Raw genomic sequence first — 20,878 nt, 5'->3', positions numbered from 1 at the left:
AGGAACAGAGATAAGAAGCTGAGAAGCAGCAGGCTTTGGAGAAAGTTAAAAAGGTAAAGGTAAAGGTACCCCTGCCCGTACGGGCCAGTCTTGACAGACTCTAGGGTTGTGCGCTCATCTCACTCTATAGGCCGGGAGCCAGCGCTGCCCGCAGACACTTCCGGGTCACGTAGCCAGCATGACAAGCTGCATCTGGCGAGCCAGCGCAGCACACGGAACGCCGTTTACCTTCCCGCTGGTAAGCGGTCCCTATTTATCTACTTGCACCCGGAGGTGCTTTCGAACTGCTAGGTTGGCAGGCGCTGGGACCGAACGACGGGAGCGCACCCCGCCACGGGGATTCGAACCGCCGACCATGCGATTGGCAAGTCCTAGGCACTGAGGTTTTACCCACAGCGCCACCCGCACCCTTTAACTATTTTTTTAACAAAATCTAAAGCTGAGGTTGCTGACATAGTGCCCTTGGTTTACATATTGTCTACATTTTTTTATATTCACCTCTTTCTTAAATTTAGGAATTTCTTCATGCAAATATATCATAAAGCTGAATAATTTGCATTCTTCACTTACAGTCTCTGATAAGGACATAAAAACTTCATTCCTGAGATCCCTGAAGTCCAGCATTTTATCTCTAGGAGCTCAGAAACACAGTATGATGATGTTATCCATTCCCATTTTTGTCCACAGTATCTGTACTCAAGAATTCTTTGTGATCTCTGTGCAGTCCTTCATATGGGTTCTGTGTCTGCATAGGGTAGCCTTTGGAACCTTCTAGGATAGGTTTCCCTAACTTCATGCCCCCCCAAATACTTTGGGACTGCAAATCCCATAATCCCTGAGGATTGGTCATGCTGGCTAGATCTGATTGCAGTTGAGATGCAGTTGAGATTTCCTTTCAGCTCACCTTATCAAGCAGTATGCCCTGTTTTCCCTCAGCTCCTTCTTAACCACTGCAGTGGCCCCATATTTGAAACAAGAGGAAAGATACATATTGGTTGATAGGAAGAAAGGAAGGGCAAAGGGAGAATCTAGTAGGTATTTTGGAGATTCTAAGGATTATTAGAAAATCTGGCAGAAGCTGAAAAGAGCACTAAAGGGGAGAAAGCAGCAGCTTGTTATGACCCTGGCCTAGTGTCCAATAACTCACTTAACAATCACATTTCAGACTTAGCTTAGCGCTCATTGTGATTTTACTCATTGCAGGAAGGCAGGTGCAGACTGGTTTACCTCAAAGAAATGGCTTAGAAGGGCTGCTGCACATTTTGCCTTATAGCTTTCCTCCTGTTAGGACTAGAGACTTACTTATTCTTTTTAAGTGAATGCTCAGAGTTTGGCTCCCATTGCAGGCTTGGGCCCTGGTGCAACTGTATGATGATAAATATGGCCATGTGGTTGCAATCTGTCTGTCGGGAGAAAATGGAAGAGTGTGCCTTCAGGGATGAGGTCAAACCATTGGAATTACAGTGCCTGCTGTGGCTGTATGTCTCCCTCATTGTTTTTGCTGCATTAGCAGCACCAAAGTAACCTCTCTGGAGTGGCGGCAAGGGCATACCTACGGGTTAGTTATGTTGGCTATCTTTATAGTAACTTGCTCCTGTATGGCTGAATCATCTATTGAACTACATTCATCTGCTTCATTCATCTGTTATTTCTTGTTGCTTCTACTGTTACACAGAAAACAACTGTAATGAACCAAATTTCATAGCATACACCCAAGAGTTCACAGGAGAATAGGTAGGAGAAATGGCACCACTTTTAACAACCCCTGTTGTACATGTGTGGCTATGGTTGCAAAGACAAACTAGTATATACATAATAAACCTACGCTGAGTGTAAACGTTATTCTTCCTCAGCCTCTCTCCCACAATATGTATAGCCTGCTTTTCTAGTCAGTCTGCCTAACAATCTAGTTTAAGACACTCATAAAACAGATATTCAATTATATCTCAAAATTGAGATAGAATTTCAATTTTGAAATGCTCAAGGTTTCTAAGCGCCTCAATACCAAAATGAATGGAGCCTGGCAAATGTGTCCCAAGGAATATATTTTACTATTTGGGGATAAGAAGACAACACGAGGGAGAAGCAACATTGGCAATAACAACACTGAATTACTTCGGATGTCCTGTCATAACCTGCCGCCTTTTAGCCAGAGAGGTTTGCCTCCTGCCCCACAAACAGCGCGATGAAATTATGCATTGTATTTGCACTGGTAAGGAATTATTTAAAATGTTTCAAAACTCTGTAAAAAAAACACACCAAAAAACAAAACCAAGACAACCACGTTTCCCACACACAACGATGCTTCAATGTGAGAATCTTTGCTTCTATCTTTTTCCAGAGCCACGGCAAAACCCAAGAACTGGAAGCCTGTTTCCTCTCTAAGGCCAAGCAGAAATGCCGGTAGCACGAGCGGAGCAGCGTTCGGCGCACGCTTCCCTGCGGCCACGCGGCTCCCTCCCAACGTCCTTCCCAGCCCCCCACCTCGCATGCGCAGCTGAGGTAATCGGCTTTCGCCGCCGCTTTCTCAGCTCGGCGTTATGCTGCGGCCGTCCTGGGGGCTTCTGCTGACCCGCCGGCTCTTGGGTTTGTTGATGCTGTTGCTGCTGCCTCAGGGACTGGTGGGTGAGTACGAGGCCGGCAGGCGAGTGACGACGGAGCCTCTAGCGGCCTCTAGCGACCGCTGAGCTTCCCTTTCTCGCCGCCACCTGCCCCTTCCCCTCCCGCCCTCTCTCCTCGAGAGGCTTCGCAAAACGCGGCGCGCGAGTGGGCGGGTCTTTCCAGGCGCCTGAGGTAAACGCGGATGTCCCCCCGCAGCCCGCCAGGTGGCGCCGAAGTGTCCGTCCTCCTCAGCCGCGAGGCGGTTGCGAGCCGCCCGCCGTGTCCCAGGCTGCGGCCTCCGTCGGCAGAGCCAATTGGGCCGTCCATCCTCTCAAGGGGCCTTTCTCTGCCAGGCGGCCTTTCTTACTCCCGAGGAAGCACGCATGGGGAAGACCTTGGTGCCTCCCAGAAGGGTCTTTTAGGGCGATTGACACAATAATAGTGCATTAGCGGTGGGGTTGTTCTCCTTTATTCTGTGGTGCTTCACTAACTCATTATATATATATATATATATATATATATATATATATATATATATATATATATATATATATTTTTAAAAAAAAAACAATTTGGTTGACCTAATCCAAATTCTCGAGTGAGAGAGCAAACAGTGTTGCAGAGGCTCAAGGAGAGTCTGAGAGTAAAGAGATTTCTTTGATGTTCGCCAATTTGCTGGCCATCTCCCAACTATCTAAAGGGCTGTCACATGGAAGATGGAGCAAGCTTGTTTTCTTCTAATCCAGAGGGTAGAACCCGACCCAGTGGATTCCAGTTACAAGAAGGGAGATTCTGACTAAACATCAGGAATAAGTTTCTGTTCAACAGTGGAAGGGAGTCCTTCTTTCACTGGAGGCTTTTAAGCAGAGGTTGAACAACTGTCTGCCATGTATGATCTAGTTGGGTTCCTGCAGTGCAGGGGGTTGGACTAGATGACCCTCATGGTCCTTCCAACTCTACAATCTATGATTCTGTGCGGCAGGGTTTCAGCAGGAAGTTACAAGTATGCATATTGGTTGGAAGAGAAAGAGTATGACTGGCTGAAAACTTTGCAGGCTCAAGCAGTGTTGAAATGTGATGAACATCAATGATCACAAGTATGCAAGGCGCCCCTGTAGCTTTTCACATGGAGCTGACCATTTTTTACATGATTGCAAAACTTGTGTAAGAAAAACTTTGCTGAGTAAAGCAACACCACTTTGATTTTTTAAAATAAATATATTGTTGTATATAAAATCATCTGAACAACAACAACAAAAAGTCCCCTTCCAATTCTGGTTTCTCAGTGGCCAACTAAATAGCTTTGGGAGCTCAAAAACAGTGAAGTAATACTCTTTGCTGGTGATATGCAGCAGGTGTTATTGTAAGCCATACGCTTCAGATAGTGGAAGTGTTATACCCATTACTAGCCTTGTTAAGGTTAAGGTTAAGGTACTTGTTAACCTTGCTCATTTTGTATCCATTCACAGCTACAGTATCCTGTTTATTTATTTTGATGTTGAAATGCCAGTTCGTCAGTGAAGCATTGCTACAATCCACATATAATAATATTACTAAATAATATTCCATGTCTTCATTATTTATTTGAATCTGATTGGAGTCTATTATCAGTGCATTCAAAAAATAAGTTCTGTGGAAATGATATGAATTGCCTCTCAATACCAATACTTGCAATAGTAGTCCAGTAATCCAATTTCAGATTGCATGATATATGTAATGTAGCTGTAACTGGCTTCTAGTTTTCAGTCTAATATTCCATACATTCCCGTGGACTACAATTCTATGCATAGCAACATTAGACTAAGTTTCAGTGAAACAGAGTGAGGCTTATTTTTAAAGTAAACATGGATTGTGTTGTTGGTCACAGAACCCTGCTTTGATATTATAGCCTTGGACCTGCATTATAAATGGTGATGTTTCTACATCAAATGTGTATAGCAACATATGTGAGAAGTGCATGCTCATCTGTTTAGCATTGTTTCACTGAGGCTGGAAATAGTAATTAGTCATGACTTCCCAGCATACATATATGGGTTGAAACAGAAATGTTTTATATTTGTAATAGGTTGGTGGGATACATTTCGGTTCAAAACTTTGTGGAAGTTTTATTGTGTTTGGACTTTAGTTTTATTTTAGCTTTCATTTATGATCTATTCATTTATTTACTTTAAATATTTGACCTTCTCTTTTTCTCTCTCTTGTTTGCTGTGCTGTGCCTCACTTGTCCATGGCCAAATCTTTGCTGTTTGTTTTACCACATTGCAGATATACATACCTGGTAGCACCAGCACATGTCTCCTCCTCCCCGCTATTAGGACTACTTTGCCCTTCTCCTTTGGGGGACATTCCAGCAGGAACTCTTCATTTGAAATGAAGAAAATGTGTATTGTATAAGGGAGCATCAGTGCTAGTTTTGCTGGAGTTCACACAGGAGGAGGTCCAAGGAGACTTAGGTTTAAACTGAAGGTGTCTGCTAATACACAGTAGTTCATGCACTCATCTTGAAACACTTTCATATGGGTATTATGAAGTGTTACATGTTCATTTCTGTTAGTTATACCCCCTCCCCCAATATTTGTTCTGTTGGTTGACATGACAAAATATTAAATATAGCAAAGTGGTGAATAACATTTTCAGTTCCAAGGTTTTCTGTAACATTTTTAACTATTGTCTTTTTAAAGTGTGTGGAGAGGCCTGCGACATGGCTGACTTACCAAAGTTTACATTTTCTGAGGTGTATGAAGAACTTATTGGCTATGCTGTAATATACCAGTGCAAAGATGGTGCTGTAAGATTGCCTGGTAAAAGCACCGTCACTTACTGTCGTGATGGTTCCTGGACAGAGTTGGAAGAGCCATGTAAACGTATGAGCTGCTTAATTATTTTTTTAAAAAAACTGGTTATTTCTAAAAGCTTACTCTAATTTTTCAGGCTTCTATGTGACAGTCTTGGCTAGTATAAGCCAGAGTTCGCTATTAACATCTGAACCAGGAAATTCATTCTAGGAAAATAAATGAGAATATGGAGTGAAGTTTACTGCCTCATTCTTGAAGTTCTGTAGTCTGTGTTCCCAAATATTCCCAAATCCGTGACTCCACATGTAACCTATTAAAGAATCACAATTTCTGGTCATTACCCAACCCTGCCAATTTTGAGTCTGTTTTATTATGGTTGTTCCCATTTGGTGTGGAACACAAAATTCCACAATTTACTTGTGGAATCTAGCAAGTTGCTCCCATTCCTTGAGATGCTTGTTTTGTCTACAGTGACACATACCTTAGTTATATCCCATTTGGATTACCGAAACTTGTTCCACGTGGGGCTGTCTTTGAAAAGTGCTCAGAAACTTCCAACTGGCTCAAAGAGCTGCAGCCAGATTGTTGAACAGGGTTGGTTATAGAGAACATTCAACTCTCTGTCACAACAGCTGCATGGCTACTGCTCTGTTTCCAGGAAGAATTAATAGTGCTGATTATGACATATAAAGCCCTATACAGCTTAAGTCCAAGCTATCTGAAAGGCCATATTTCCTCATACAAATACGCCTGGTTTTGAAATTTTATGGGGAGGCCCTTTCTCAGTCCTGCCACCCTCACAGGCATGCTTGGTAGGGATGTAGGCGAGGGGCTTCTTGGTGGCTGCTCCCAGGCTTCGGAACTGCTTCCCTAGGGAAACTAGACTGGCTCCCTCCTTGTTGTCTTGGTAGGTGAATACTTTTTGGGAACTGACCTTAATAAAAGGTCTGGGGCTGTGTTGTTTTTTATTGTAATTATTTGTATGGTTTAAAAATAAATGTTAATGTGTTTAAAGCAACAATAGTTGCATGATATATTTTGGATTTCTCTATGTTGTCTGGTAATAGTTTCACTTATTTGCTAACTTGTTCATTTTTTAAAATGAATTTCCTGTGCAGTTCCTCCAGACATTCTTGGTGGATCTCACAACAGGACTGGAATAGTGATACAATACCATTGCAATGATACTTTCTTGCTTATTGAAACACCTTCCATTTTTTGTGATATTGTTGCTAATAATGGTAAAGCACCGTGGAGAGGGAAACCCCCCCCCCCAAATGCACAGGTCATTTTTATAGCAGTTTTTCTTTCATTGATGATTTGTTTATTGTCAAATATACAAGTAGACCAGAGGTGGAGGGAAACAGAATGCACATTCTTAATAGGGCATTGGAATTGCTGTTCACCTGCTGCCCACCAATGTATCTCTCTCATTACTCCTGATCCAAAGAGATGCTAGCTAGTTAGGTGTCAATGACAATCACATAAGCAGAATTAATTGACATTTCTTGTTTTCCCAATAACTGTTTGATTGCTGGGAATATGTATTTTTTCAGCTGTGCAAGTGCTAATTACAGGGGGAAATAATCTGGATCCCTGGCAGGAGATGGACTAATTTTCACAACCACTAATCTTGCACAGACACTACAAAAGTATTCTTCAAACAAGAAAACAGGAGAGTATTTTTAAAAATACGCTTCATCAGAAAATATCCCATCTTTAACGAAATAGTAATGCACAGATTTTATTTTTTAAGGAGTTTTGCTTTTTAATCTTACTTTCAGTGATTATATGTGAAAATCCACGAGTTCAAAATGGAATAGAATTAAGTGGATTAAGAGATTCCTATACTTATGGCAACAGTGTTACACTTGAATGTAAAACTGGATACTTCATGATTGGAAATCATTACATTCTCTGTGAGAAGAACGGTACTTGGGTCCCTAAAGTGCCATCCTGCAAAAAAAGTAAGACTTTGAAAAAAATCACAGGATTTACATTTATATTTTATGATTCAACAATTAGAAGCTGTTTAAACTTGGAGAAATGCTGTGTTATAAAAGAGTAAATAATGTATCATGTAGAGTTTTAAGCTGAAGTGTATATATTGACATTCTTCTCTATTTTGTTTCATGTAGGGATCTTGGCCAAGTTCAGAGAACACTATTGTAAAAATGGTGCACTAATGCAAAAGGAGAGGCAGCCCAAAATCAAAAATATTTATTCAACACATTTATTTCTGGTGTCATTCAGGCACTGGGTTGGGCGATAACCCTTGTCCAGGACAAGGCAGGAACGAAAAGGTTTCAGGGAAGTGGGATGCTCCTAGCACCAGTTTTTCACTCCTGCCTTGTAGTGAAGCAGTCAGCTATCTTCACTCCCACATTACTTCTACTTTCAGCCAGCAGCTCTTATCCTTCTACCTATTTTCCTTACTTCTTCTCTGTTGTTAGCTAGTATTTACCTTTAATCTTCACATTTGCATTGTTTTTACTTTATCTCCTTTGAACTCCAGATAAGGTCACTGAACAAACCTGCAAGTTCAGTCAGTGAGGTTACAGACAGTAGCAGTTCATGTGACTGAGTGGAACTGCCCTCCTGATGCTGGTGTCACTGCTGATTACCTGGACGGGGTTCAAGCAGGGCAATGTTGGGGCTTTGTAGTGGTCGGAGTCCTGGACAGGGGGCGACGGGGGTGGGGAGAGCGGAGATAATTTCATCAGGCAAGCAGAAATGTGCTGACAGAGTGAACTCCTTAGCACCATTTTGAATTCCAGCCAATATGAATTAGACAGCCAAGGAGGATGACATGAGAATGTTTCCTTCTTTCAAAGTTTTGGAACCTTCCCATGTGTATGCCTAGTATGAGCACATTCTGAAATCAGCCTTGCACATGAATCTATTAAAATGTCTACCTTAAAAGAGAGTATATGTAGCCTCAGTGGTCACACAGATGTAGGTTATTCATTTGTGTCTGAAAAGATCACGCTTCTTCACCTGATTGCCTGTGAGCTTTGCTTACTCATCACCACAACTGATCAAGTGGTTATTTTATAAGTCTGCTGTATATGCGACTGCTCAAAAAACACAAGAGAATTTTCAGAAAAAAATCTCTTGTGTACTATGGAACAAGGTTACTTGGTTTGGCCATGAAGGAATCAGTAGTAAACTGTGTTTTGTGCCTTATCTTCTTACCACGCTCAAAAATCCAGATACATAATATTCTGATTACAACTTGACTCTTACCACAAACTTAAAAATGCAAGGCTAATATTATACAGACAATAATTTTTATCTTCTGCAGTTTTATTGTTCTTGTTACAGTTACTCCACATATTTGTGGTGCCCCAGTAGTGCCCAAAGGACATGTATATCCATTGCTATCTGAATACAATATTGGAGATGCCATTGATGTGTACTGCAATCAAAACTACTCTTTCATTGATGAAACCACAAAGATGAGTGTGCGATGCCAAGGCTACAATCAGTGGGATCCTTCTATACCACTATGTTTGGGTATGTATAGAACCTGTTTGAGAAGCACACAAATATGTTCCTTCCTCAGTTGCTCCATACCCAAAATATGCCCATTATTGTAAATCACAGATGGTCAATCTTCACCCCCATCTACAGCCCTGTGAGGCTGTTCTAAAAAAAAAAAGTAGATAAAACAAGCATAATTATTTTAAGTGATGCAGTACCTAATCGGCTATCAAGTAAACATTTTGTTTGGGATTTGAGCAGTGAGCTACATCCCTTCCCCTTGTATAATCCTACTGGGGCAAATACCTATAGTCTCTGAATCCTCTCATTCCTCATAATGCAGGACTGGAATGGGACTAGAACAATGGCTTTTTAGGTCATGTTGGAAAGCAGAGTGCTGTGTATATTACTAGATAACTACCTTGTTGAGGTTTTTGGGTGAAGTTAAGAGAAGGTGCAATCATATTGCTTTAAAGTTGGCTATACCAAGTTTCTAAAAAGACACGCCACACTCAGCTTTTCAAACATGGCCTTCCTCCCAGGAGGAAGAGGCAAGAGGGCCACTCTGATGATGAAACAGATTCAGTCCCTTCAGTGGCGTAGCGTGGGGGGTGCAGGGGGGGCTGGCCGCACCAGGTGCAACATCTGGGGTTAGGGCAAATCCACGGGTTAGGGGGCGCAAATCCACGGGTTGGGGGCGCAAATCCATGGGTTAGGGGGCGCAAATTACTTGCCTTGCCCCGGGTGCTGACAACCCACGCTACGCCACTGAGTCCCTTGCCTCAGACAGCAAATTTGGGATGCACTGAGCCTAGGACTTGCCGATCGGAAGGTCAGCAGATCGAATCCCCATGGCGGGGTGAGTTCCCGTTGCTCGGTCCCAGCTCCTGCCAACCTAGCAGTTCGAAAGCACATCAAAGTGCAAGTAGATAAATAGGTACCACTCTGGCGGGAAGGTAAACAATGTTTCTGTGTACTGCTCTGGTTTTGCCAGAAGCAGTTTAGTTATGCTGGCCACACGATTGTGAAAAACTGTCTGTGGACAAATGTCTGCTCCCTCAGCCAGTAAAGCGAGATGAGCGCTGCAACCCCAGAGTCATTCACGACTGGACTTAACTGTCAGGGGTTCTTTACCTTTAATTTAGAGGGGTGAAAATGTTGGGACCATCCAAAGCTACCCTTGCAACTTTTGCCTCATGCAGTAGTGAGAAAATCTGCAAAATCCATGTATTATGAGCATGTTTTCTAGAGTAGCTGCTCCAAAAGCCTACATGCCATTATGGCTGGTGTCATCTTGGAAACAATTAAGCTTCTTCCTTCCCCTGCTAAAAGCTACCATTTTGGGAAAACAGTCTGAATACATCTGTGAGAAGGGAGAGAGCGTAGAGGAGGGTGCCAGCTAGAGTGGATCCTGTTTGAATCATTTTACGTCATGAACAAGACAGGCTAAGGTCAGCTCTCCTATTAAATTTGAAGATATTTGTATACACTCTTACGCTTAAACCCTTAGTATATTCCAAATCTATATACATCAGAGAGGTTTTTTTAACCTTTTGGTGTAGAACATTATGCATCTTGCACAAGTTGCACAAGTATGTTTTTTTTGGTTTTGGAATGCTTTGGTTTTGGAACAGACTTCCAGAATGGATTAAGTTTGAGAACCAAGGTACCACTGTAAACAAAGCATTGCTTTATCATTTATAATAGTTATTTGTGTTTTCAGCAAAAACATCACCAGACACTTCTAAATTCTATATCCATAATGGAAGAATAACCCAAGGGGTGAAACAATACTATACCCCTGGAGATGAAATTTCTATTCAATGTAATGCTGGGTATACTTTGTTCGGGCCATCCAGAATTACTTACATTGGTGGGAGTAAATGGTCACCTAATATTCCAGTTTGTAAACTGAGTAAGTATAATATTTGTGAAAATGCCAAGAGATGTTGGGGGTGCCAGTGCTTACGTCAGGTTTGGTTTCATTAGAATGAAAGTCACTGAAGACTTTTAATTATGCATATATACTAACTGAGCATAAGGAAATAAGGCTCACAACATCAGCACTCTAACCAATACTGGTTATCCATTAGGTTTCTAGAGAGGGAACCATAATGTGAGAGAGGCAGAATGCGGAGTCTCCCAAGGACCAGTATTGGAACCAGTGCTTTTAAACTTCTTCATAAACGGTCTAGCATTATGACGGAGCAGTGAGGTGACCAGGTTTGCTGGTGATACTAATTTTTTCAGGGTTGTTAAAACAAAGAGAGATTGCAAAGAGCTTCAACAGGACCTCTTCAAATTGAGCGACTGGGTGGTAAAATGGCAAATGCAATTCAATGTAAACAAGTATAAAGTCATGCCTGCTGGGACAAAAAAAATCTCACCTATATGCTCATGGGGTCTGAACTGGAGGTCACAGACTAGGAGCAAGACCTTGGGGTCATAGTAGATAGCTCAGTGAAGATGTGGACCCAGTATGTCACAACCATGAAAAGGCAAATTCCATTCTAGGAAGCATTAGGAAAGGAATTGAAAATAAAACTACCAGGATCATAATGGCAACATAGAAATATTTGGTGCAACCACATTTGACATACTGTGTACAGTTCCAGTCACCATACCTCAAAAAATATTGTAGAATTGGAAAAGGTTCAGAAGAAGGCAACCAAAATGATCAAATGGAAGGAGCGACTCCCCTATGAAGAAAGGTTGCAACATTTTGGGACTTTTTAATTTAGAGTGAAGGCAAGTAAGAGACAACATGATAGAATTTTATAAAAACTGACATGGAAAAATTGGATAGAGAGAAGTTTTTTCTCATTTCTCTCATAACCCTAGAACTCATAGGCTGAATGCTTGAGGATTCAGGACAGATAATAGAAAATACTTCTTTATACAGCGTTCAGTTAAACTATGAAATTCACTCCCCTAGGCAGTGATGGCCACCAACTTGAATAGCTTTAAAAGTGGATTAGACAAATTCATGGAGGAGAGGTCTACCGATGGCTAGTTGCCACAGTGGCTATGCTCTGCCCTCGACAGTTGGCGGCAGCAATACTTCTGAACATCAGTTGCTGGCTGAAACTCTTCCTGCTTGGACACGGATACACAATTAGAAAAGGACTATGGAACTTTGTTTCAATATATGATTACGGTGGCGAGACTATTATATGCACAAAGATGGAAAGATTAATCATTATCAACAATGGAAGAATGGTTTTTAAAATTTAACTAGGGGGTGCCATATATCCAGAATTTCCCAGATTGCTGGGATTTGGCCGTCAGAAACAACTTTTGGGTCACTTTCTGAAATATGGCAACCCTAAATTAATGGACCCAGCTGAGATGGCAAAATTGACATGTTTAATCAGATAAAAGTCATTGTTGACATTTACTAAATACTGGAAAGCTCTCATAGACTTTTTGCATGAAAAATAAAAATAAATAATGGATGGGGGGGTTGAAGATAAGGTTTGTTGATAGAAAGCGGTTTTGTTTGGTGTTATATTGGAATAGATGAAGTGATTATTGTTTATATATAGCGGACAGATAAAGAATGGGAAGTTCTTTAATCTCTGAACTTTATCTTTTCTATTTCCTATTGAAAACTCTTTTCTATTTATTTTTTCTTATTTCTCTGTCTTTTTACTTTTTGTCATGTTTTTATCTTAATGTTGGACAAAAAGGATATTTGAGATCAGGTTTTGTATTTCTCTTGATAAACTAATGAAATTTATTTTTTAAAAATGAATATCAGATGCTGGAAACCACAGGAGGGGTGAGTGCTCTTGTGCTCAAATCCACCTCTTGTGATATGAGATCTATATTGAGCTCCAGTACTTCCTTTTATAATTCGTTTCTGATGTGGCTAAGTCTAAATAAGTAACCTGTCAATAATTAGTCTTTCCTCTCCTCTTTTCTAGGTATTTTCCTCAGATTGCTTATAGCTGGTATGTAATTTATTGAATATGAATGGGGAAAATAAAAAGATTCATTATGAATGTTTGCATGCCAAGGTTTTATACCAGTTCATAGATTTTTTTCACAATAGCAAAATAGAAAGTGTGGCACTCTCCAGCCAGAAATACACATTTTAAAGTTTATTTTATAAGAGAGATATAAGCTTATGCTTAACTATCACCAGCTGTGTTCACAGTCCTCCACATTTCAGAAGTTTTTCACCAGTGCTCAAATCTGGTCATCATTATCTAAACACAAACCTGCAAGTAACTTGTAGGTTTTGTTTTGTTTTGGAGTTACAGTTTTAAACTGCTTAGAGAGAAAATTGGTATTTTGCACACACACACCCCAGGAACAAATAAAGTTGTGTGGAGGGCTTTTTTCCCAGCCAGAACTCACCAGAACTCAGTTCCGGCACCTCTCGGGTGGGCCATTCTAAGAGAACAAGGAAGGTGCTCATGGTGAGTTCTGGCACTTCTCTTCCTAGAGAAATAGCACTGGTTGTGTGCCTTTAGACTCTAGATTTTGCAGAATACTGCAACCTCACACTGGAACTGTATGTTTGTGCAGTTAACATGGATTAAAAGGCTCAACAAATACACTTTAAAAAACAATCAGACTTTTTATTATTTGGAAAGTAACTGGGAAATGCATTGAAAGGTAGGTGTGTGATGCATGGATGACTAGTGGGAAGACATTTAAACACCCCGCAAGCGAATCAGGATAAATGATCATTCTTGCAAAACTTCTCCAAAAACAAATCAGAACAATTGCTCAATGAAGACTGGATTTGTAAGTATTCTGCAAGCAAATCTGCTGAGTGATGAATTAATGACCCATTAATTTTTCTTAGAGTTAACATTGGTAGGATGATTCACATAAAAGTCCTGCCTCTCACCAATCTTTGCCACTAATAGTCTAGTGATCACCAAATGTCACATTGTTGTTAACAGTATTCAATAATGAAGTACTGTTCTTTATGCCTCAGGTAACACTGGATAAAATTTCAAAAATGGCTGTTTTTAATTGTACATCAGTTTTCTTGGACTTTCATGAGCCTTTTTTCTTGTGTTCTTTTTCTTTTTTAGCATGCATAATGCCTGTAGTACTCGTGGCAAGTAAAATGGTTCATAGGAAATGTTGTTCACAAGAAAGGTAATTTTTTTCTTAATATCAAACTCCCCTTTTCCTGTTTCTTTTACATTTCTAAGGTCTACCTTATAAATTAACTACACAGAAATTATCTCCATGTAGAGGAAACACTCCATGCTGTATCATCTGAACTGCAGTGCAAATTTTGTTTTTCTTATGAATGACCTGACTGGGTTGCTGATCTGAGATATGGGTATATAGGTGTTCAAATAGTAAAATGCTACTATTTGTTGTACATGGGGATATATATATTTCTATTTCTATTTCTATTTCTATTTCTATTTCTATTATTTCTATTTCTATTTCTATTTCTATTTCTATTATGGTTTGTTTCACTATATTTGAAAATCAAGAAAATGTATTTTTTAAAAATAGTAACATTTAAGGGCCACATATAACACATAGCATCTTACTGATATATCAGCATACACTGTCAAATGTGAAACCATATATTTAGCTTGCTGAGAGCATATCTTTAGGGAAACTGTTGTACAGTATAAAGTAGCTTCCCGATATGCAAAATGGTGGCAGTTCAGAACCTCAGATAATTTAAAATGTGGCTGCTGGATTGCTAACTGGGATTATGTATTATACCAGTGTTTCAACAACTGCATTGCCTGTGCCTCCAAGCCTGTTTCTAGGCTTGTTCTTCATGGGACAAGGTACCTGAAGGATTATCCTGTCTAAATATGTGTCTGTCTATACCTAATATATTATGTACAGGCACTTTTCATTTCTGAATCAGCTGAAATGTGCATAATGAGGAAAGAGCCTTCTCTGGAATGAAAGCTCAGCTGGCACATGCAGTGATAGAATGTCAGTACCATGTGATTTTATTTTATTTTTAATTTTCCAAAGATTTTAAATCAGATTTACCCTGACACCTCCATTCCCCAGCAGCCTAATGGTAAAGAGAGAGCGAGAGAGAGCGCAAAAGAGAGCAGCAACCAAAGAAGGTATTTTGTTGCCAGAGACCTTGGAAGAGTCAATGGCAAAATTTGAGCTAGAACACCAGAAAGAAAATGGAAGGCAGCAGGAGAAGCTAGTAAGTTTTAGTGAGCTTCCCATTAATACAACCAAGGAAACAACAGATGAAGCAAACCCAACATCATCTCTGCATGAGGAGGGACCAATCAGTGAAAGCAACTGGGTAGATTCTGCTTATTTTCTCTTTCTTTTTCTTCTTGTTCTTTTGACCCTGAATACCCCTATACATGTTAAAAGACAGAGGCAGTCCTCTGCTGAGATGCTCAGCAAAGGCCACTGCACCAAATGTACAAGTAGAATTTCATAGTGCTGTATCCCACAGGAACCCTCTGTGTGAGTCTCCTTTTTCTCTTGTGGACTGAGCGTAAGACCCTTGACACTACAGGTAAGTGTTACTATGTGTATTTTTATGGCACATATCATGCAGTAGCCCATTTTGAAATGGCAAGATTTTGACTCTATAGCCATAATCATTCTAAAAAATAAAACTATAATTGTATCAGTGAAATGTCTGACTTGGTTTCTTTAACACCAGAATCGTTTTTTGCTCATTTTTTTTCTAATGTTATATCTTTTTATTGTCATTCAGTAAATAAGCACATATGGAAGTATGACAATTCACTAATTACAATGTTCCTCAAACCATCACCTGTAATTTACATAGTTACAGTTATGTATCTCTTTCACATTCCACTTTTCAATGTTTAAGTAATGAATATGGAAATTCTGTAAGTGTAGTAATATATAAATTAAAGAGTAGGCATCAGCTTGAGTAGAGGTCTGTGGGCCAATTTAAACTTAGATGCAGATGCACATACTGCAATCCCAACAGTTACTTTTTGGAAGAAAAAAGCCACCTCAGAAGGGGGAAATTTAGAACAAAGATGGTTTATTTGCCCACCACTTTTCTGCTCTAAATCAGTCTTCAGAGTTGAACACATGTGGGATGGGAGCAGAAATATGGAGCAGAGAAGCAGCAGGCTTTGGAAGAGTTAAGCTCTTCTCTGCTCTAGATCCCTCACTCTGCAAGCTGCTTTTGCTTTAAAAACAATTGCAAAACTGGAATTACCACTGAAATTTAATGACACACAGCTGTATGTGGACACCGTCCCTCTCCCTTTTGTTTTCTCACAAGGTTATAAATATTGCATTGGCTTAGACAATAAATGAAAGCTTATGTTAAGCTTCTCAACACCTGAAAATCTAAAACTGGGATGGCAAACATAGTGTCCTCCGGCTGTTCTTTGACTACAATTTTCTGAAGGTGCTCCAAGGAATCCAGTGAGGCATTTTGTGAAGTAGGGTGCCTGCTCAAGGGTGCCATGTGATCTTCAGTGGTAAGCCAAAAAATATTACTAGATACTGGAAAACCTACTAAGTCTTGACAGACTTCTAACCACTATTATTACTATTACTATTACTATTACTATTACTATTACACTCATCTGTTTCTTAAATTGGTGAATTATACAAACATTTCATAAAACTGAATAATTTGCATTCTTTGTTTAGTCTCAGATAAGAACATAAGAAGTGCATTCCTATGTGAAACTGAGATCCTTGAAGTCTGGCCCTTTTCTCTAGGAGCAAGTGGCTCATAAGCACAGTATAAGAATGATAGCTTTCCCCTATTGCTTGTCCCCAGCATCTGTACTCAGGATTATTCTATGGTCTCTGTACAGTCCTTCATATGGGTTCTGTGCCTGCACAGAGCAGCATCTGCAACTTTCTAGAGCAGGTTTTCCTAACTTAGTGCCCTCTAGATGCTTTGGACAGCAAGTCCCATAATCCCTGAGCATTGGTCAAGTCTGCTAGACTGATATTAGTTGCAGTAGAAAGCATCTAGAGGACACTAATGTGCAGGGGTGTTCTTGCAGAAGGCACTTAAAACATTTTGGTGGCAGTTCTGCTTCTAGCCCTTGATATATATCCTCAAGTGGTATGCCCCTGTCTTCCTACTTGGTTCATTATTGACCACTGCATTGGTCCCATCTTTGAAAAGTTCCCCCCCCCCTGATTTATTTTATCTCTATGCAGTTCTTTTCCTTTCAAATGTTGCATTTCATTTTACCTCAGTGTTCTCTCCATGCTTTCTTAGCACACCTCAGTGCTGGTTCTCAAAGTACGTAAGCCGAGGCAGCAAACTTTATCATTCAGATAGTCATAATTGTTTGCTTCTCTGCTTTGAAAAGGGGCAGGTGTTGGACACTTGACCCATTGTGTAAATTTTACGAGACCAGCATACCAAAATACACCCACTGCCTTTGGCTTACTTTGTAAGAGCAAACTCACTCTGCTGGAGTCGCCCAATCCCCACACCCACAAAAACTGGCTGTGCAATTAAACTCTGCAGTTTTCATTTCTGTTGACCTTCTGTTCACCTTCACAGGGCTCTGCTCTCCAATATAATACAGTTGCAAGCACTGTAACAGTCCCCTTGAGCCTTACTATCCACTTTGGGACCCAGGCCATTGACAACTGCTACATCCCTTGAGTCTGGTCTTACTACTTTCATATTAACACTAGTTTCAGTTCCAGACCATGCCAGGGAGGCAGCTCCTTTGACCGTGAGGCAGTGCACCTACTTAGACTAACTTGACTGCCATATTTTCAGAATGAAAGCAAGGGGGGAAAGTATCAGGGAAACAGACCAATGACTTGGGTTCTGCTGGATTTATACATAATAAAAACCTCTGTTCATTATTCTTCTTCTACTGTCCCTCTCAGCCAATATGGCTGTCCCTGCAGCAACTATTTGCACATTGGAGCAACATATGAGAGAGAGCTTGTCAGCTAGTTTCCATGCATGTGGTTTAACCATTGCTTCCCTTGATGTACAATCCCTTTTGGCTCAGACAAATGAGAAGGGATGTAAGGTGGATGTAATGGTTTGAAAGTTTTAACCTAATGCCACATTCTTACTCTGCAGTGCATGCCTGTGTATCTCAGCATCAACATTATCTCTGGGAGAAATCCTCTCTCTTTTTCAAGCATCTCCTAGATGACAGGGGATGGCTCACACAATCAGCATTGCCTGGCAAAGCAAGAAATCTACACCTTTAATCATATGATGGACTGTGACTCCAGAGCCATGTAAGGCTCTGTCAGTCTCCATTTTCGTACTTGGCTTTAGAGGAGGATTTAAAAACTCTTCTGCAATGGGGCAGTAGAAACAGAGTTCAGGGTACAAAGGCTTGTACCCTTCAAAGAATTTTCCCATTGCCAAGAAAGATACCTCTAGCAGATGCATGACACTTTGGGTTTTCTCTTCCTTCATAAACCCCCAAAAGTTCTAGATTGCTGTTTTTTCCAGCATCCTCCCATTTCTCATTATCAAGTCAGGCTTTATTTCAACAGACCAAAAAGATGTCTGCTTTCATATCTCAATTCAACCAAAGCATTTGTGTTTCCTTCCAGACCATTGCTTTCAGTTGAGAGTTTTGGTGTTTGGCTCTTAGCCACACAGCTCACATGCAACACAATAATTGCTGCACATCTTGGTCAACAAGGCATTTCCAGCATAGCACCAGCCATCAGCATATACTGCATTCCCATGTGAGGTCCTCAGAAATCAAGTTCCACATGCCAGAGCTTCACTTGATGCCAATGTGTCACTTGAAGTTTATAGGTGCTCACTTATGTTTCATAGCTAGTTTCACCTCTTTGCCCTCTTGCGAGCTCTGACCCCATTGCTTTAACTGTCCGTCCCAAATAACTGTTGGGTGTGCTTAGGCTAGAGAAGAGACATGGTAACAAGTGACATGGTAAAACCCTGTTACATAGATGATGCATTATCAACAAGTTCAAGGTGCAAGGAAATTTTGACTAAACATTTGGAAGAATTTCCTGATTTTACAAATAGTTTTATTCCCATATGCCCATACATTTTAGTAGTTCTGCTGTTGTAAACATAAGCACATCAGCACAGCTCATTATGATTTAGCTGTGCTACACACAGCTGCTTCTTTTAAAGTCACTTTTCATTTTAGAAACTTACCAGTGTTGTTGTATAATATTTTGTATTGGTTTATTTTCTTTTTAGGCTTACATTGACCACTTCCTTAAAGCTACAAGGGATAAACTGTAAATTCTGAAGAGTATTTTGTACTTATGTGAATCAAATACTTTAAGGTTGAATTTGTGTTGTATATATTATTTTGCAAGAAATAAAGCATATACATGAATACAAATCTCAACATTTTAAAATGCTTATTAGACACTGTGCCACTTTGAGGCTTTTTTGCTTACATTCAATGGGTGCAAATATCAAGAGGTTTATCAGAATTCTTCAATATGTAAAATATAGTGGGTAAACTAGATAGACTGTAATCTATAGTGAAATGAAATTGTGTTCAGTTTCAACCCATTTTATACATAAGAACAAAGTATTTGCCTTGCTGCATTGGCCATCATTGCCTTTTATAGGAGTGAGTTTTATAGTTAAACTGTGTGCTGTGTGGATATGTAATACAGCTGCTAGGCAGAGAACAAGACCAGGAAAAAAAACTGAGCAGGAGAAACTGCAGCTGACTAATCTGCTTCAGGTGTGGACTTTCCTGAATAATATAGGCAGCAGTAGCAACAAATGGCTGGTTCCCTACCCCTGAGAACTTGCAAAATTTGATAATGTTGAAGACAACAAAAGGTAAAAACGGATGAGTGTGAGTAATGTGCTGTGTGTTGGCAAGTAGATGAGTGTGAGGTTTATGAGTCATGATTAGTTTGTATTTCAGGATATATTTCAACTCTAACTTAATCATGATAAATTACAGTAAAGTAATAAAAAATGTTTTTATTGTTTTTTAAATACAGTAGTTTTTTAAAGATAGTTCTGACTTAGGCTTGGGCAAATTTAAATGCAACTATCCCAGCTAAATAAAGTACAATTTGGCAGTTTTAGAACAAGGATTATACTTGCACACTCCCTACTCACTTCAATTTTCTTTTATTGTATGCTGTTTTTTGTGCCCGTTTCCTGTTACATCTAAACTAGGAAACAGAAGCATACTAGATTGAAAGTAGATTGCAACAGACTACAACCAATTAATGGCCGTTGCATCAAAGATATGTGCAGGCAGTATTCATTCTACATGAGATGTTCACAATATTGTCATGGATTCTGTAAAGAACCACACATCTCTCTCTAAAGGTACTTGCTCCTCTGTAGCAGAATAGTACAACTGTGTATGTTCCCTTCAGACTGTCTTTGTTACTTCTGCTGTTCCTTAGAGAACAGCTGCAATGAAGTAAAGAAACCACTGTCAAGCCCATTAATCTCTACCCATCCCCTCCTACGTTCTCTTCCTTCCTGGAAAAATACAATTGTCTTCTATGTTGCTTCCTTTACAGTTCTTATGGGATCTTAAAACATCCCATATGCTGGTAGCACATGCTCTCTGCCTTTTGCTTTTATTTGGCACCTCCATTTTACATGTTAGATGTAAAATGATGTAATAGTGTTTGCATTCAGTTGAGGAAAGGCTTCAGAGGGGGAGGTGACAGAAGCAATTTGTGTTTATTTACTTGTAGAAATTCACACACTAGAAATAACATAGGCCAACAGTTCACAGGCAGTGGAGTGGTGGGACAATCCTAATAGTTGTGCATGGGTGGCTGTGGTGTAGTATCTGAAGAAGTGCATGCACACGAAAGCTCATACCTAGAACTAACTTAGTTGGTCTTTAAGGTGCTACTGGAAGGAATTTTTTTATTTTGTTTTGACTATGGCAGACCAACACGGCTACCTATCTGTAACTGGAACTGTGGTGTAGTATGTTCATGTTATATAATATGTAACAACTCTGGATTACAAAATAAACTAGTATATAAATGCTTTAAATAAATAAAGCTACACTGAAGGATTGTTCTAAACTATTCATAAGCCTCTCACAATATTT

At 40.0% G+C, this 20,878-nt stretch overlaps 2 protein-coding genes across 22 annotated transcripts in view; both read left to right on the top strand.

Annotated features, from left to right (window-relative positions):
- LOC309344247 (complement receptor type 2-like) overlaps window positions 1-20,878 on the top strand; it is a 100,175-nt gene that overhangs the window by 51,435 nt on the left and 27,862 nt on the right. The gene's annotated exons all lie outside the window — the stretch shown is intronic.
- LOC309343444 (C4b-binding protein alpha chain-like) lies at window positions 474-19,577 on the top strand. Of its 21 annotated transcripts, none has more exons than XM_081865007.1 (10): window positions 486-2,625; window positions 5,283-5,465; window positions 7,181-7,363; window positions 8,721-8,912; window positions 10,603-10,794; window positions 12,806-12,832; window positions 13,931-13,997; window positions 14,892-15,144; window positions 15,304-15,366; window positions 19,526-19,544. In XM_081865007.1, exons 1-9 carry the CDS (start codon window positions 2,541-2,543, stop codon window positions 15,316-15,318), a joined length of 1,197 nt encoding a protein of 398 aa, XP_081721133.1. In that variant the 5' UTR covers window positions 486-2,540; the 3' UTR covers window positions 15,319-15,366; window positions 19,526-19,544. The 21 variants fall into 21 exon arrangements, 16 of the variants coding, with proteins under 16 accessions (XP_081721135.1, XP_081721142.1, XP_081721140.1 ...); XM_081865008.1 differs by lacking the exon at window positions 19,526-19,544 and adding an exon at window positions 19,024-19,171; XM_081865006.1 differs by lacking the exon at window positions 19,526-19,544 and adding an exon at window positions 17,911-19,171.

This window comes from Podarcis erhardii (genome assembly GCF_964252035.2).
Source record: "Podarcis erhardii genome assembly, chromosome: 6".
Taxonomy (NCBI): Eukaryota; Metazoa; Chordata; class Lepidosauria; order Squamata; family Lacertidae; genus Podarcis; species Podarcis erhardii.
The sequence above is the reverse complement of the archived record's forward strand: the minus strand, read 5'-3'. Positions and strand labels throughout refer to the sequence as shown.

Bases quoted from the DNA above. Each gene is read 5' to 3' on its own strand.
- LOC309343444 (XM_081865003.1), top strand. From the start codon at position 2,541: ATGCTGCGGCCGTCCTGGGGGCTTCTGCTGACCCGCCGGCTCTTGGGT. The intron at 5,466-7,180 runs GTATGAGCTGCT...TCTTACTTTCAG, and splicing joins GTTGGAAGAGCCATGTAAAC to TGATTATATGTGAAAATCCA. The intron at 12,833-13,930 runs GTATGTAATTTA...TTTCTTTTTTAG, and splicing joins CCTCAGATTGCTTATAGCTG to CATGCATAATGCCTGTAGTA.